This window comes from Oncorhynchus nerka, linkage group LG1 (genome assembly GCF_034236695.1).
Source record: "Oncorhynchus nerka isolate Pitt River linkage group LG1, Oner_Uvic_2.0, whole genome shotgun sequence".
In the NCBI taxonomy this organism is placed as follows: domain Eukaryota; kingdom Metazoa; phylum Chordata; class Actinopteri; order Salmoniformes; family Salmonidae; genus Oncorhynchus; species Oncorhynchus nerka.
In genome coordinates, this window is record NC_088396.1 from 7,313,166 (window position 1) to 7,327,715 (window position 14,550).

Below are 14,550 nucleotides of genomic sequence, written 5' to 3' on the forward strand. Positions count from 1 at the left end.
TGAATGGTGACTAATGCATGGAGTCAGTTTAATTTAAAAGTATGAAAGATGTTTCTGAACACTTCCAGAGGTACACATCCCCTAAGCTCCCACTATTGGTGAGAGGTTGGAATGTTTTGCTGTAACCTCTAACCTCACTCACTATTCTCACTATTCTGATTCATTCATGATTTTTCTTCATCATGGCATTATCAGGATTCATTTAGTAGTGTTCCAAAACATGTTACTACTCAGAAAGAAATGACTCCAGTCATCATTCAGTTATTATTGGGCTAAACTTAACCAAAAACACAACCAAAACACACAAAAAATGCATTCAACGAGTTTCTAGAGTTACAAGCTTGATGTGGTTAGTCATTGCATACAAGGAATATGGGATCAAATATTAAACTTTGGTCTACAGATATTAATTAAAATACCCTCATTTAAAGGTGACAGATGGTCTGTACTGTCACCTCAAATGAAACATTTGATCTCAAAGTGCAGGAGTATTTAAACATTTTACCTTTATTTTGCTAAGCAAGTCAAATTAAGAACAAATTCTTACTTACAATGACGTCCTGCCGTGGGTTAATAGTGGGTTAACTGCCTTGTTCAGGGGCAGAATGACAGATTTTTACCTTCTCAGATCAGGGATTTGATCCAGCAACCTTTCGGTTACTGGCCCAGCGCTCTAATGACTAAGCTACCTGCCGCCCCGAAGTATAGATCTAAATTTTTAAAACAATTCTTGACTTTCCAAATACATATGGTGTTGACTGTATCAGCAGGATACAATTATTTCGTTACTTGCATTGGTGTGGTAAAACCAAGTGACATAAACACAACCGTCCTCTTAAATGTACCTTGCGAAACAGAGAACCTGGTTTATTTCCATTCACCACAGATATTACAAGTAATACGTTTTTATAACAACAGCCGTGTGTTTTTCCTCAGACCCCCATGTCCTCCCTGCCTCTTACTGATGGAAAAGCATCACGGATATTCACAATTATTTTTATTATTTGGTTCTGAAGACTGGCCCCCCAACACGTTGAGTTACCACACATTTACAATAGAATGGTAGCCTACAGCATAGTCACCTTCTGAGTCGTTAAAAGAAAACACAGAAAAAAGGGTTTGTACCGCAGCATAATTTTTCTGATTGTGGAGCAGAAAAAAGCATTCACATCAATCCACCTTCATACACTGCAGACGCTGGGCTCCTCATCATTTTCAGAAAACAGAAGTGATCTGACATTTTGAGTTGGAGGAATACGACTGTTTATTGCCGTATAAAAATGTACAGTGGCTTTTATCGACATACATTCCATAGGATAAACTGCTGCAAAATAGGAGGCACACCCAGTATTGCACTTCATTAAAAGTTCTGGCTCAAAACACAAACCAGAATATCAAACACAATTGAAGTGTAGAGCAGCAACTTCAGAAAACATCATTATATACAAGATTAGATCAATTGCACACTATTTTCCTCCAAAATCTTTTCTTAAGTCTTTCTCACCACCTTATCAGAATTTGTTGTTGCCTGTCAACCCATGATGCACTCGACAGTGGAGAGAATAATGTACAGGATTACAAAAAAAAGTCTGTTTACATACAACAATATTTTGAATTCATTGTTAGGAAGCTGGAAATACAACCCGTCTCATATTTTTTCTTGTATATATCCCATGTTCATCCTAATTGCCTTAAGCAAAAAAATCTATATTCAATACATTGTTACACTTCAGTGATCGGGAGGTGTGCAACTTCTATGGAAGCCAAGGGGTCACAACAGCCACATGCAAACAGGTCACAAGTTTAATTATTATATATTAGAGTTTCCTCTGGAATGCACATAGAGCCTCAACTCTCTGTGTGTTTTGTAGTAGCCTCGAAGACTCTGGTCAACTTCTATGGAAGCCAAGGGGTCACAACGGCCACATGCAAACAGGTCACAAGTTTAGTTATTATATATTAGAGATTGCTCTGGAATGCACATAGAGCCTCAACTCTCTGTGTGTTTTGTAGTAGCCTTAAAGACTCTGGCTGGTAGGTCGAAGAGCACAACTTGGGTACGGTAGAAAGCCTGATCCAGTGTCATCTGACAACATGAAAGCCAACACGAGGAGATACTTGACAGGCTGGGCTCAGAATGCAGCCAACATCCTGCAGTCCCAGTAGGAGGAGTGTTCGGTACGTGTCTCTCAGTTTTCAGACCTGGGTGTTTTTAGAAGCTATGGGCATTCCTGCACACTCCACAGCCCAGGGCAAACTCCTCGCCGGTAGGTGGGTGAGCCACGTGTAAGGGGCAATCTGTCCCCTCCAACTGCTTGCCTTTTGGACCTGGGGATGCAAGGAGAACAAATGAGAACAATGAGGAGTTTGGCTTGATTCTACCTAAGTCATGCATTGATGTCAATGGGAGACAAAGTGAAAATTTGCCCATTTGAGACTACAGTTGACAGTTTGCCATGATTTGTGATTTGATAAAATAGTTTGTCATTCCATTCATTGTACTTGAAGAACCTCTGTTGGTTCCCAGTCACTGATTTAGATGTGGAGGCCAGAGGTCTGATTCTGGCCAATCAATGATATTGACTGATCGATCAAGTGCCAACAGGGTCAAATCAGCAGACGATGTGGCGGCCCTCAATGACTTGAGCTAAGCACTGAGCTGCACCTCTGAACTACAGTATGTCAAAGAGCATCGAACAACATCAGCTTGGAATTAAGATGACATCACTATTTTAACAGACCTTCGAAACACACAGATCCCTTGGTCTGAATGATTCAAATGGATAATTTTTTATTTCCCACAGGGAGCCACCGAATCATCCCCTGCCACCAACTGGCTCATTCATCCCTTCTCTTTTCCATTGTAACTCATCCCCGGGTTTCTGTTGTAAACCCGTGGTTTTCAAACTTCTTTGTGAACCTTATTTTTGCTCTGCCTGAAGAACCGGGTCAGCTTAACCCCAGGTTAAGAACAAGAAATCAAATTTCCTGGTTGACGTAAATAACTGGTAAATAAATAACAGTAGATAAATAGGGGATTGGTCCGGTTGCATGCCTGGTGCTTCAACTGCTGCGACAAGGAAAAACTTGCCCCGTACCGAGTGAAGTGGAAGACATTTGTCATTGGCCTGATATGCTCCTTAAAGGAGCCAAGGGCATAAAGGCATACTACACTCACTCTACACCCTTTAACAAGGTTTACATAGTGTTTTACACATTTCATACAGTATTGTAGTATATGAATACCTCACAAATACAAGTAGTGATGAAGTCAATCTCTCCTCCACTTTGAGCCAGGAGAGATGCATATTATTAATCTTAGCTCTCTGTGTACATCCAAGGGCCAGCCGTGCTGCCCTGTTATGAGCCAATTGCAATTTTCCCTTTTTGTGGCACCTGACCTCACGACTGAACAGTAGTCTCTAGGTGTGACAAATGTAGGGTCTGTAGGACCTGCCTTGTTGATAGTGTTGTTAAGAAGCTAGAGCAGCTTTATTAACGACAGACTTCTCTCCATCTTAGCTACTGTTGTATCAATCAATATGTTTCGACCATGACAGTTTTACAATCCAGGGTTACTCCAAGCAGTTTAGCCACCCCAACTTGCTCAATTTCCACATTATTCATTACATTTACAAGACTTAGCTGAGGTTTAGGATTTACATTTACATTACATTTAAGTCATTTAGCAGACGCTCTTATCCAGAGCGACTTACAAATTGGTGCGTTCACCTTAAGACATCCAGTGGAACAGCCACTTTACAATAGTGCATCTAAATCTTTTAAGGGGGGTGAGAAGGATTACTTTATCCTATCCTAGGTATTCCTGAAAGAGGTGGGGTTTCAGGTGTCTCCGGAAGGTGGTGATTGACTCCGCTGTCCTGGCGTCGTGAGGGAGTTTGTTCCACCATTGGGGGGCCAGAGCAGCGAACAGTTTTGACTGGGCTGCGCAGGAACTGTACTTCCTCAGTGGTAGGGAGGCGAGCAGGCCAGAGGTGGATGAACGCAGTGCCCTTGTTTGGGTGTAGGGCCTGATCAGAGGAGGATATGATCACAGGATATAGTGAATGATTTGTCCCAAACACAATGCTTTCTGTTTGAGGAATATTTGCCAGTGGAATGTCATTAGCAAAGATTTGAAAAAGTAAGGGGCCTAGACAGCTGCCATTGGGAATTCCAGATTCTACCTGGGTTATGTTGGAGAGGCTTCCATTAAAGATCACACTCTGTGTTCTGATAGAGGTATCTCTCTATCCACAGTAATGCAGGGGATGTGAAGCCATAACAATTAAGTTTTTCCAGCAGCAGATTATGATCCGTAATGTCAAAAGCCACACTGAAGCCTAACAAAACAGCCCCCAATCTTTTTATCATCAATTTCTCTCAGCCAATCAGTCATTTGTGTAAGTGCTGTGCTTGTTGAATGTCCTTCCCTATAAGCATGCTGAAATTCTGTTGTCAATTTGTTTACTGTGAAATAGCATTGTATCTGCTCAAACACTATTTTTTCCAAAAGTTTACTAAGGGTTGGTAACAGGCTGATTGGTTGGCAATTTGAGCCAGTAAAGGGGGCTTTACTATTCTTGGGTAGCGGAATGACTTTTGCTTCCCTCCAGGCCTGAGGGCACACACTCCCTAGTAGGCTTAATTTGAAGATATGGCAAATAGAAGTGGCAATATCATCCACTATTTTCCATCCAAGTTGTCAGACCCCGGGGGCTTGTCATTGTTGATAGACAACAATTAATTAACCTCTTCCACATTCACTTTACGGAATTCAAAATGACAATTCTTGTCTTTCATAATTTTATCAGTTATACTTGGATGCGTAGTGTCAGCGTTTGTTGCTGTCATGTCTAAGTTTGCTAATCTTGCCAATAAAAAAAAATATTTAAGTAGTTGGCAATATGAGTGGGTTATGTGATGAATGAGCCATCTGATTTATGAATGATGGAGCAGAGTTTGCCCTTTTCCCCAAAATGTAATTTAAGGTGCTCCCGAGTGTTTTACTATCATTCTTTATGTCATTTATCATTGTTTCATTATGTAGTTTCTTCTTTTTATTCAGTTTAGTCACCAGATTTCTCAATTTGCAGTACGTTTGACAATCGGTTGTGCAGCCAGACTTATTTGCCATTCCTTTTGCCTCATCCCTCTCAACCAGTTTGTACAGACATTTTCTTACTGGGTGCTTATTAGTAACTGGAATAAGCAATTTCATAAATGTGTCTAGTGCCGCTTCTGGTTGCTCCTCAATACACACCACGGACCAACAACTGTTATTTACATCATCAACATATGAATCACTACAAAACTTATTGTATGACCTCTTATACACTATATTAGGCCCAGCCTTCGGAACTTTGGTTTTCCTAGATATGGCTATTATATTGTAATGCAGGGGTGTCCAACCCTGTTCCTGGAGAGCTACCTTCCTGTATGTTTTAACTCCAACCCTGTTCCTGGAGAGATACCGTCCTGTAGGTTTTAACTCCAACCCTGTATGTTTTAACTCCAACCCTGTTCCTGGAGCGCTTCACAGGATTAGGAGAACCCTTTATGGACGGGCGAGAGGCAGGATAACTTGAGCCCGTTCCTCCCAGCGCCTAACCCTCCGACAGATGGAGAAGCCCCGCTCGATCCAGAGCAGGGACTGAAAATTGCAGACGCCGACTATGAAAACCTGTTTTCGCTTTGTCATTATGGGGTATTGTGTGTACATTGATGAGGAAAATGTTTTATTTAATACATTTTAGAATAAGGCTGTAACGTAACAAATTGTGGGGTCCGAATACTTTTCAAATGGTCCGTACATATAATGTATTTGACATTGCTGGCCTGAGGTCACTGGTTCGAATCCCCAAGCCGGTAAGATGGAAAAATCTGCCATTCTCCCCTTGAGCAAGGCAGTTAATAGCAACCGCTCCCCTAGGAGCCGATGACGTGGACGTCCATTAAGGCAGCCCTCCGCACCTCTCTGATTCAGAGGGGCTGGGTGTCTGAGCGGTCTGTCTGAACTACTGGCACACAGCTCGGACACCCATGCATACCCCACAAGTTATGCCACCAGAGGTCTCTTCACAGTCTCCAAGTCCAGAACAGACTATGGGAGGTGAACAGTATTACATGGAACTCTATTCCACATCAAGTAACTGATGCAAGTAGTAAAATCAAATTTAAAAAACAGATAAAATACACCTTATGGAACAGCGGGGACTGGGAAGCAAACACAGGCACAGACACACGATAACATATGCACTATACACATGAATTTTGTACTGTAGATATGTGATTGTGGTGGAGTAGGGGCCTGAGTTTCACACAGTGTGTTGTGAAATCTATGTATGTATTGTTTTTAAATTGTATAAACTGCCTTAATTTTGCTGGACCCCAGGAATAGTAGCTGCTAATGGGGATCCATAATAAATACAGATACAAATGCGGAAGACACATTTTGGTTGAATGCAGTCAGTTGTGCAACTGACTAGGTATCCCCTTTCCCTATTGTTATATTGTAATGCATGATATTGCTGCATTGTTACAGCTAGAAACACAAACATTTCACTGCAACTGCGTTAACATCTGCAAAGCTGTGTACGCAACCAATAAACTTCGATTGTTTTATTAGAATGTAATATTTTGGTATTTTGTTCTGTATTTTGTTCACTGAAATACAATCCCAAAAAAGTGTGCATGTCAGCAGTCAAGTTTTCAAGATGGAGCACTTTCTGTACCTGCAGGACAGTGAGGCAGCTCCTCCTTGGGCACGCTGGTCATCCTCTGGAAGTCATCGTGGCAGGCGTTACAGAAGTGAGTGGTGCCGAAGCAGAAGAACACAGCCACCGAGCAGCAGTAACGGCATTTGTACTCCAGAAAGTCTGTCCCGTGCTTGGAACACATCTGCAGATGGAAAATGGATGTGTTATACTACATTGGGAAAGGATGATCAATAGAAACAGGATGCATTTGGAAAGTATTCAGAACCCTTGACTTTTTCCACATTTTGTTACGTCAAAGCCTTATTCTAAAATGGATTCAATCGTTTTTTTTCGTCCTCAATCTACACGGAATACCCCATAATGACAAAACGAAAACAAGCTTAGAAAAATAAAAAAAACTGAAATATTAGATTTACAGTGCATTCGGAAAGTATTTACACCCCTCAACCTTTTCCACATTTTGTTACGTTACAGTTTTATTCTAAAATGGATTACATAAAAACATTTTTCTTTATAAATCTACACAAAATACACCATAATGACAAAGCGACAACAGGTTTTTAGACATTTTTGTAAATTTATAAAAAATTAAGAACTGAAATACTTTTTTTGCCACTGTATGTAAATAAGGTATGTGTACCCTTTGGAATTATTTGGATCTCTAAATAATTGGGTCATAAAATTAAATCTGATCTTCATCTAAGTCACAACAGACAAACACAGTCTGCTTATACTAATAAAACACAAATTATTGTATTTTCTTGTCTATATTGAATACATCATTCAAACATTCACAGTGTAGGTTGGGAAAAGTATGTGAATCCCTAGGCTATTGACTTCTCCAAAAGCTAATTGGAGTCAGGAGTCAGCTAACCTGGAGTCCAATCAATGAGACGAGATAGGAGATGAGCTGCTGAGATGAGAATGCAGTAAGCCAAGGTAAGTTGCTAGCTTGCATTAAACTTATCTTATAAAAAACAATCAATCATAATCACTAGTTAACTACACATGGTTGATATTACTAGATATTATCTAGCGTGTCCTGCGTTGCATATAATCTGACTAAGCATACAAGTATCTAAGTATCTGACTGAATGGTGGTAGGCAGAAGCAGGCGCGTAAACATTCAGCACTTTAGTGTGTTTGCCAGCAGCTCTTCGTTGTGTGTCAAGCATTGCGCTGTTTATGACTTCAAGCCTATCAACTCCCGAGATGAGGCTGGTGTAACCGAAGTGAAATGGCTAGGGAAATGGCCAGGGAGGAGCGAGGAGAGGGACAGAAGCTATACTGTTACACTGGCAATACTAAAGTGCCTATAAGAACATCCAATAGTCAAACGTATATGAAATACAAATGGTATAGAAAGAAATAGTCCTATAATTCCTATAATATCTATAACTTAAAACTTCTTACCTGGGAATATTGAAGACTCATGTTAAAAGGAACCACCAGCTTTCATATATTCTCATGTTCTGAGCAATGAACTTAAATGTTAGCTTTTTTACATGGCACATAATGCACTTTTACTTTCTTCTCAAACATTGTGTTGTTTCACTAAGTTAAAATAAAAGTGTTCATTCAGTATTGTTGTAATTGTCATTACAAATAAATAAATACATTTTTTGTTTTAAATCGTCCAATAAATCGGTATCGTTCTTTTGGGGTCCTCCAATAAATCGGTATCGGTGTTGAAAAAACAAATTGGTGGACCTCTAGTTAGGGGAAAAAACAAAACGTGCACCATCTGGGTTCCTAGAGGAATGAGTTTGGAAAACACTGCCCTAAGGCCTTCTCTGGACCTTTCCCTTGACCCACCTGTGCCCTGGACACATCTGAGCATGCTCCACAGATCAACTCGCTGGGGTCGTAGTCGTCTCCTTGTCCTGCCTCCGCGTCACAGCGCGCCTCTCCCCCAAAGTACGCCTGCAACAGAGAAAGGAAGGGAAGGGGTCAGGGGATAAGCCTCCCAAATAAGTTTATTAGAGACAAGTGAAACTGACTGACAGACATCTGTGAAAGATATTACTTCCAAAACATTCTATGTAGGAAAATGTAGCCTGCTGCTCCTGTGTTCCCAAAGGTATAGCTCACTATTTAAGTTTTTGTTATTTTTTAAATTCACACGACAACACTCTTGCTAAATCGACAATAAGTTTAATCTTTAAAAAATCCCTATAAGGAAAACATCATTTCTATGGTCCCGCTTTAAACGACGTGCAGCTTATAAAGGCTTAATAAAGCCTTCATAAACACTACATAAATGTGTTACAAATCATGCTTTATAAAGTCTTTATAAATGTGGCATAACTGTGACATAACCACCAATGTCAAATGTGACATAACCCGAGTGAAGCAGCGGTCTAAGGCAATGCATCGGAGTGCTTGAGGTTTCACTACAAACTTGGGTTCGATCCTGGGCTCTGTCGCAGCCGGCCGCGACCCGGAGACCTATGAGGCGGTGCACAATTGGCCCAGCGTCGTCTGGGTTAGGCCGGCCGGGATGTCCTTGTCCCATCGCGCTCTAGCGACTCATGTGGCGGGCCGGGAGCATACACGCTGACATGGTCGCCAGTTATACAGTGTTTCCTCCGACACATTGGTGCGGCTGGCTTCTGGGTTAAGTGAGCAGTGTGTCAAGAAATAGTGCAGCTTGGCAGGGTCGTGTTTCTGAGGACGGTTGGCTCTCGACCTTTTTGCAGTGATGGGACAAGACTAACTACCAATTGGATATCATGAAATTGGGGAGAAAAAGGAGTATAAAGTAAAACAAAAGTTCCCTCCGCAAAGGGGAGGAGGGAACTGGAGTGGGGGTTTTGACACCTCACACCCTGTCGTAAATTAAAGTAGAAGAAGACTCTCCCCCTCCCTCTTCAAATGCGCTTAGGAATGTGCCTTTGTTTCGCAGACAGTCTTCCCGCCAAAACTCTAACACGTTCTAACGCCAATACTGGAACAATATTTCTAACATAAGAACATGGGGAATGGTCAGAGAGGATCTATAGAAAACTAATGTCGTAATGGTTTTTATTTTGTGTTCTCATTAAAAAGGTTATTAAGGAAATACTGCAACTTGAAAAGTATTTACACTACAGGTATGAAGTCTCCATTCTTAACATTGTATATGAAATATGAAAAATGATTGAAGTATTTTTGTGAAGATAGGAATGTGATTTTAGGAGGTCTCTCTCATAATTTGCCAATAAATTCATAAAAAATCCTACAATGTGATTTTCTGGATTTTTTTCTTCTCATTTTGTCTGTCATAGTTGAAGTGTACCTATGATGAAAATTACAGGCCTCTCATCTTTTTAAGTGGGAGAACTTGCACAATTGGTGGCTGACTAAATACTTTTTTCCCCCACTGCATGGTCAGTAGTGAGATGGTGTTTATTAATTACTGTGTGTGTAAGGTGTATTCATGGTCAGGGAGAAAGCCAATTTGACCATTTACTTATTACATTTTTTTCTTGAAGGTTTGAATTCAAAATGCTACAGAAAACCTTTCCCAAGTTGCTGTCGACACAAATTCCCCTGTAATTGTTGGGTCTGATTTGTCTCCACTTCTGTGGACAGGGAAGATGAGCCCCTGGTTCCAGACATCAGGAAAGCAGACAGAAGTTAATACCATGTTGAACCGTTTAACACAGCATTTTGCAACTCAGGTGTGCTGTTTTTCAGCATTTCATTTCTGATGTTATCTAGACCACAAGCTTTCTTTGATTTTATAGATTTGAGCTTTTCATTTAGTTCTTGTTGGGTTATTGGGTAATCTAATGGAATTTGGTTGTTTTTAATGACTGATTCAAGGATGTTACATTTTTCGTGAATTTCTAATTGGTTCTGTTGTAAGTCTTTTTTGAGGGAGGTTTTTGTATAGATTATCAAAATAAGTTTTCCAAATTCCTTCATCTTGTATCGCTAATTCTTGCGGCTTTGTCGTGCTTAAATTGTTCCACATGTCCCAGAACTGATTTTGGTCAATTGCGTTTTCAATTTTCATCAAGTGTCTTACTGGTATAATTAAATGTATTATGTTTCAGTGTATGTTTATACTGTTTCAAAGTATTCATAGCGTAGCTCTGGGTTGTTTTGCTACTTACTGTTTTTCATTTGACATTTGTCTTAGGTGTTTTCTAATTATTTTACATTCGTTGTCAAACCATTTTTTCAGAAACATTTAGTTTTTTGTTTCTGATGTTGCATTTTTTGGTTTTCTCAAATTTGCTTTAGATGCTGCTTTTTGGAAAATGCAGTTGATGTTTTGAGTAGCCAAATTTATACCATCTTTATTGATTTGGTATTATGAGTTATTGAAGAACTGTATTAGAGTTCTTCGTTTCAATGAATCTCTCTGCACTGTTTGGAGCCAATCTCTACGATTGGTCTATGTAGTAGAGTTTATTGGGCTGTTTTTTTTAGAATGAGTATTGCTGGTTAATTTTTTCAGAAACACGTTGATCTGACTGTGATCTGACAGTGGTGTCTGTGGTCTGACAGTGAATGCACTAATGGAGGAGGGGTCAATGTCAGTGATGGCATAATCGACTACACTTGTCCCAAGAGCTGAGCAGTAAGTAAACTGACCTAAAGAGACCCCTCTGATTCTACCATTAAGCATGTACAGGCCTAAGGCTCGACAGAGATGCACTAACTCCTTCCCATTTTTGTTCTCCACAAAGAAGCACTTTACCCTCTGCCTGAAATGTAATGATTTCTGTATGGAGATTGTCAATAAACTGATCATTGTAATATGATGAATCTGAAGGAGGAGCATAAGCTGCTCATATGTATGTATACATCATTGTCACAATAGATTGTACCTTTGTTAAGTTTTAGCCAAATGTGGTTAGTACCTTTTTTAATTTCAGTCTGTGCATGAACATGTTTATAACCACAGATATGCTCCCATTCTTGTTGGTTACGAATAAGGGGTTTCATGACCTCGTGTAAGTGCTTGAGCCACGTTACGCACTTTTCCGCTTCGCACGCATTTCAGCAAACAGGTAGTACCCGCTCAATATAAGCAAGCTGAAGCCAACGTTAATGAATTGGTCAATGCACCCTGTGTTGCACTTCCTACAGATGGGATGGACCTCCAGGGATACAGAGAGCTACTTAACAGTGACAGTTCATCACATTACCCCAGAGTGGGAAATGAAAAGTACCATGCCTATTTTTCTCTTTGTAAGAAAACATTATAGCATATACAATGTCTGAGCCATGTTTACATACTGATTGCACACGCATACTGCACTTTATTTTAGTGTTGCTGTTGATGAGTAATCATATGTTCTCATCAGGAATTATATGACTCATGATCATATATGTAATCAGGAATAACAACATTTAGCATTTTTCTTAGATAATTTTTGTTTAACTACAGTAACTGTTGGCATTTCATATCGAAACCGAACCATGACCCTAAAACCACAATGTACCAAACCATGCTTTTGGTGAACCATTACACCCCTAGTGCCTACCTTTTGGCACTTGTAGCAGACGTAGTAGGCGTATCGATTCATTGCGAAGCCGGCCGGGTCGTTGTGGAAGCGGGCACCGGGCGTGGTGATGGCCTCGCTCTTATGCAGCCCCTCGTACTCCATCCTCATCAGAGCCTTCCTCCGTACGTCCTCAAACAGCTCCTTGATAGGGTCCAGCAGGTCCTTGATGACCGAGTGGTTGATCTTGTTCTGGGAGGAAAACGCAACAGCCCAGTCAAGTAAGAGTCTGAGTCAATTCTATCTCCTTTTTTAAACTCGGTTGGCACAATGTTAGTTTGTTCAAACTCAGTCAGAGCTGTTATGATCCAAGCACGTTACATTGAAATCATGAAGATAGGAATCTTTGCCAGGTCAATTGGTAAACTCTACATAACACAATTCATTGCCATTCATTGGAACTTCTGCTTTATTTTATTGACAGTGAAGAGCAGAAAGGTCGGAGGAGTGCGAGTCAGAAGGGCAGTAGGTTGGATTCGAACCAATGCAATTCCTGTTAGTGCTGAGGTCAAAGGCACTAACCGTTAGACCACACAGGCCACATGATCTCTGTTAAACCTATTCATGGTTATGTATGTGTTTTATAGTGTGCCTATTGCCCTACTACCTGCAAAAATCCCAGTTATTTTAATCCAGTAAATCCTGTCCAATGTGTGGTGGATACGGTTTCCCATGTAGCCCTTTGTGGTGGAAAGTGGGTGCGTATCAGGTATCATAGGGTACCTGCGCGCTGCACATACTGTGCGCATGGTAACAGAGAGCCTCAATTCTGGTATAAGGGGGAGCGTAACTATGGAATACCACTTTTTTTTTGCTAAACACATGGCTAGAAATGCCTTGTGTGCAAGACTAGTGACAAGTGCATGTCAGTAAAATAGACAAAAAACCTGAAAAGGGGCGAGCCCTCCATACAAAGCAACACAACCAGCAAACCAACCTGGTGAACTAAACCAGCGAATCAATAAACAGATCTAATCCATACTTGGTGCATTTATGAGGGAATAGATGGAAGATAAACCAATGGAAACGGGCGGGATGTTCTCCCATTGTTCTAGACCATATTTGAGACTGTGTATTACTAGATGTTCCAGGGCGACACTGGAGATTGGTATTATATTCACCATAGCCTGGCAACAAGGGCACAGCCAATTTTCTGCGGTTGTCGCATTGATACACAGCTGGTGATGTGATTAGATATAAATTACATTTGTCAAAACAATTAAATAACTTGCACAGAATTTGAAAGATCTTGTAATTCTCTGGTGAGAAAAGTTATTGAAAAGGATAAGGCTCAACGCTTGCTCACTATTAAAAACTACATTTTATTTAAGTAATAGTTAAAACCTTCACTTTCAGCCTTCATCAACTGATTTCATCTGAAAAAAGTACAAGCACTCATAATTTGCATTCCCATAAAATAATAACTGGCGGGTTAGCTAGTTAAATTTGTAGCACAACAGATTGCAAATATCCGAATGTTATCTACATAAAAACATTTCTGCACCGTTTCTGTCTTTTGCCATTGGTATTCTGTGTCTAACAACATTGCCCTTTCAAGCATTGATCTTCGATTGAAAAGAAATACAGCCTGTATGGAGAATGATCATGAGTCTAATAAGCTAGTCTAGCTAACCCGCCATGTTACGTTTCCAGGAATGCTAATTATGCTAACGTCGGCTTCCAAGTGCTTATATTATGTGAAAACAACACATTTAGTTCTTATTTAATTATGGTTTTGCTTGTGTGTCAATGGGCCGGATGTTGAAAGACAACCACTTTCGAAATGGCTAGGGTCAAGTGGGCGGGGCTACATAAGTTAAATAGTACCTTGCAAATGGGGCAGGACATGAAGCCGAAGGTGATCCTGGGCCCGAGCCAGCGGTTCTCCAGAACACGACGGGTACACTGGAGGTGGAACACATGACTGCAGTCCAGCTGAGGAAAAGAACAGAACCCACACATAGAACATTTGGAACCTGACCTCGAACACATCTATGGCCTAAAGACAAACAAGGTCCTTTGTTCAAATAGAATTTGTATTATTTTCAAACACTTTAGCTAAACATGATTGAACCCGCCTGGGGCGTTGAAACTAATATAACAGTCCCACAAGTTCAAATTCCACCCATCTGGCACTCCAGGCAGGCAAAAAACCCCTCAAATGTATTTGAAAGAAAACAGATTCTAATAAACCCAGGTGTGAGTCACTGTCTGAATAAAGCTAGTATCATAGAGATACAATATAATACTATCAACAATAGTATTTGTATCGTCTATATACTGTAAATGCAGCTGCCACAGTATTGAAGCCATTGGATGCAGTTTATCATAGC

The 14,550-nt window shown here is 40.5% G+C and overlaps 1 protein-coding gene across 4 annotated transcripts in view; it reads right to left on the bottom strand.

Moving 5' to 3' along the window:
- Positions 1 to 830: 830 nt before the first annotated feature.
- mycbp2 (MYC binding protein 2) overlaps positions 831 to 14,550 on the bottom strand; it is a 249,694-nt gene continuing 235,974 nt past the window's right edge. For all 4 annotated transcript variants that reach the window (XM_065027423.1, XM_065027354.1, XM_065027490.1 and 1 more), the window contains exons 75-79: positions 14,045 to 14,152; positions 12,200 to 12,409; positions 8,535 to 8,642; positions 6,735 to 6,900; positions 831 to 2,328 (exon numbers count right to left, since the gene is read on the bottom strand). In XM_065027423.1, coding sequence (XP_064883495.1) covers positions 2,213 to 2,328; positions 6,735 to 6,900; positions 8,535 to 8,642; positions 12,200 to 12,409; positions 14,045 to 14,152 — 708 coding nt within the window. In that variant the 3' untranslated portion in view covers positions 831 to 2,212. The remainder of the gene's footprint in view (positions 2,329 to 6,734; positions 6,901 to 8,534; positions 8,643 to 12,199; positions 12,410 to 14,044; positions 14,153 to 14,550) is intronic.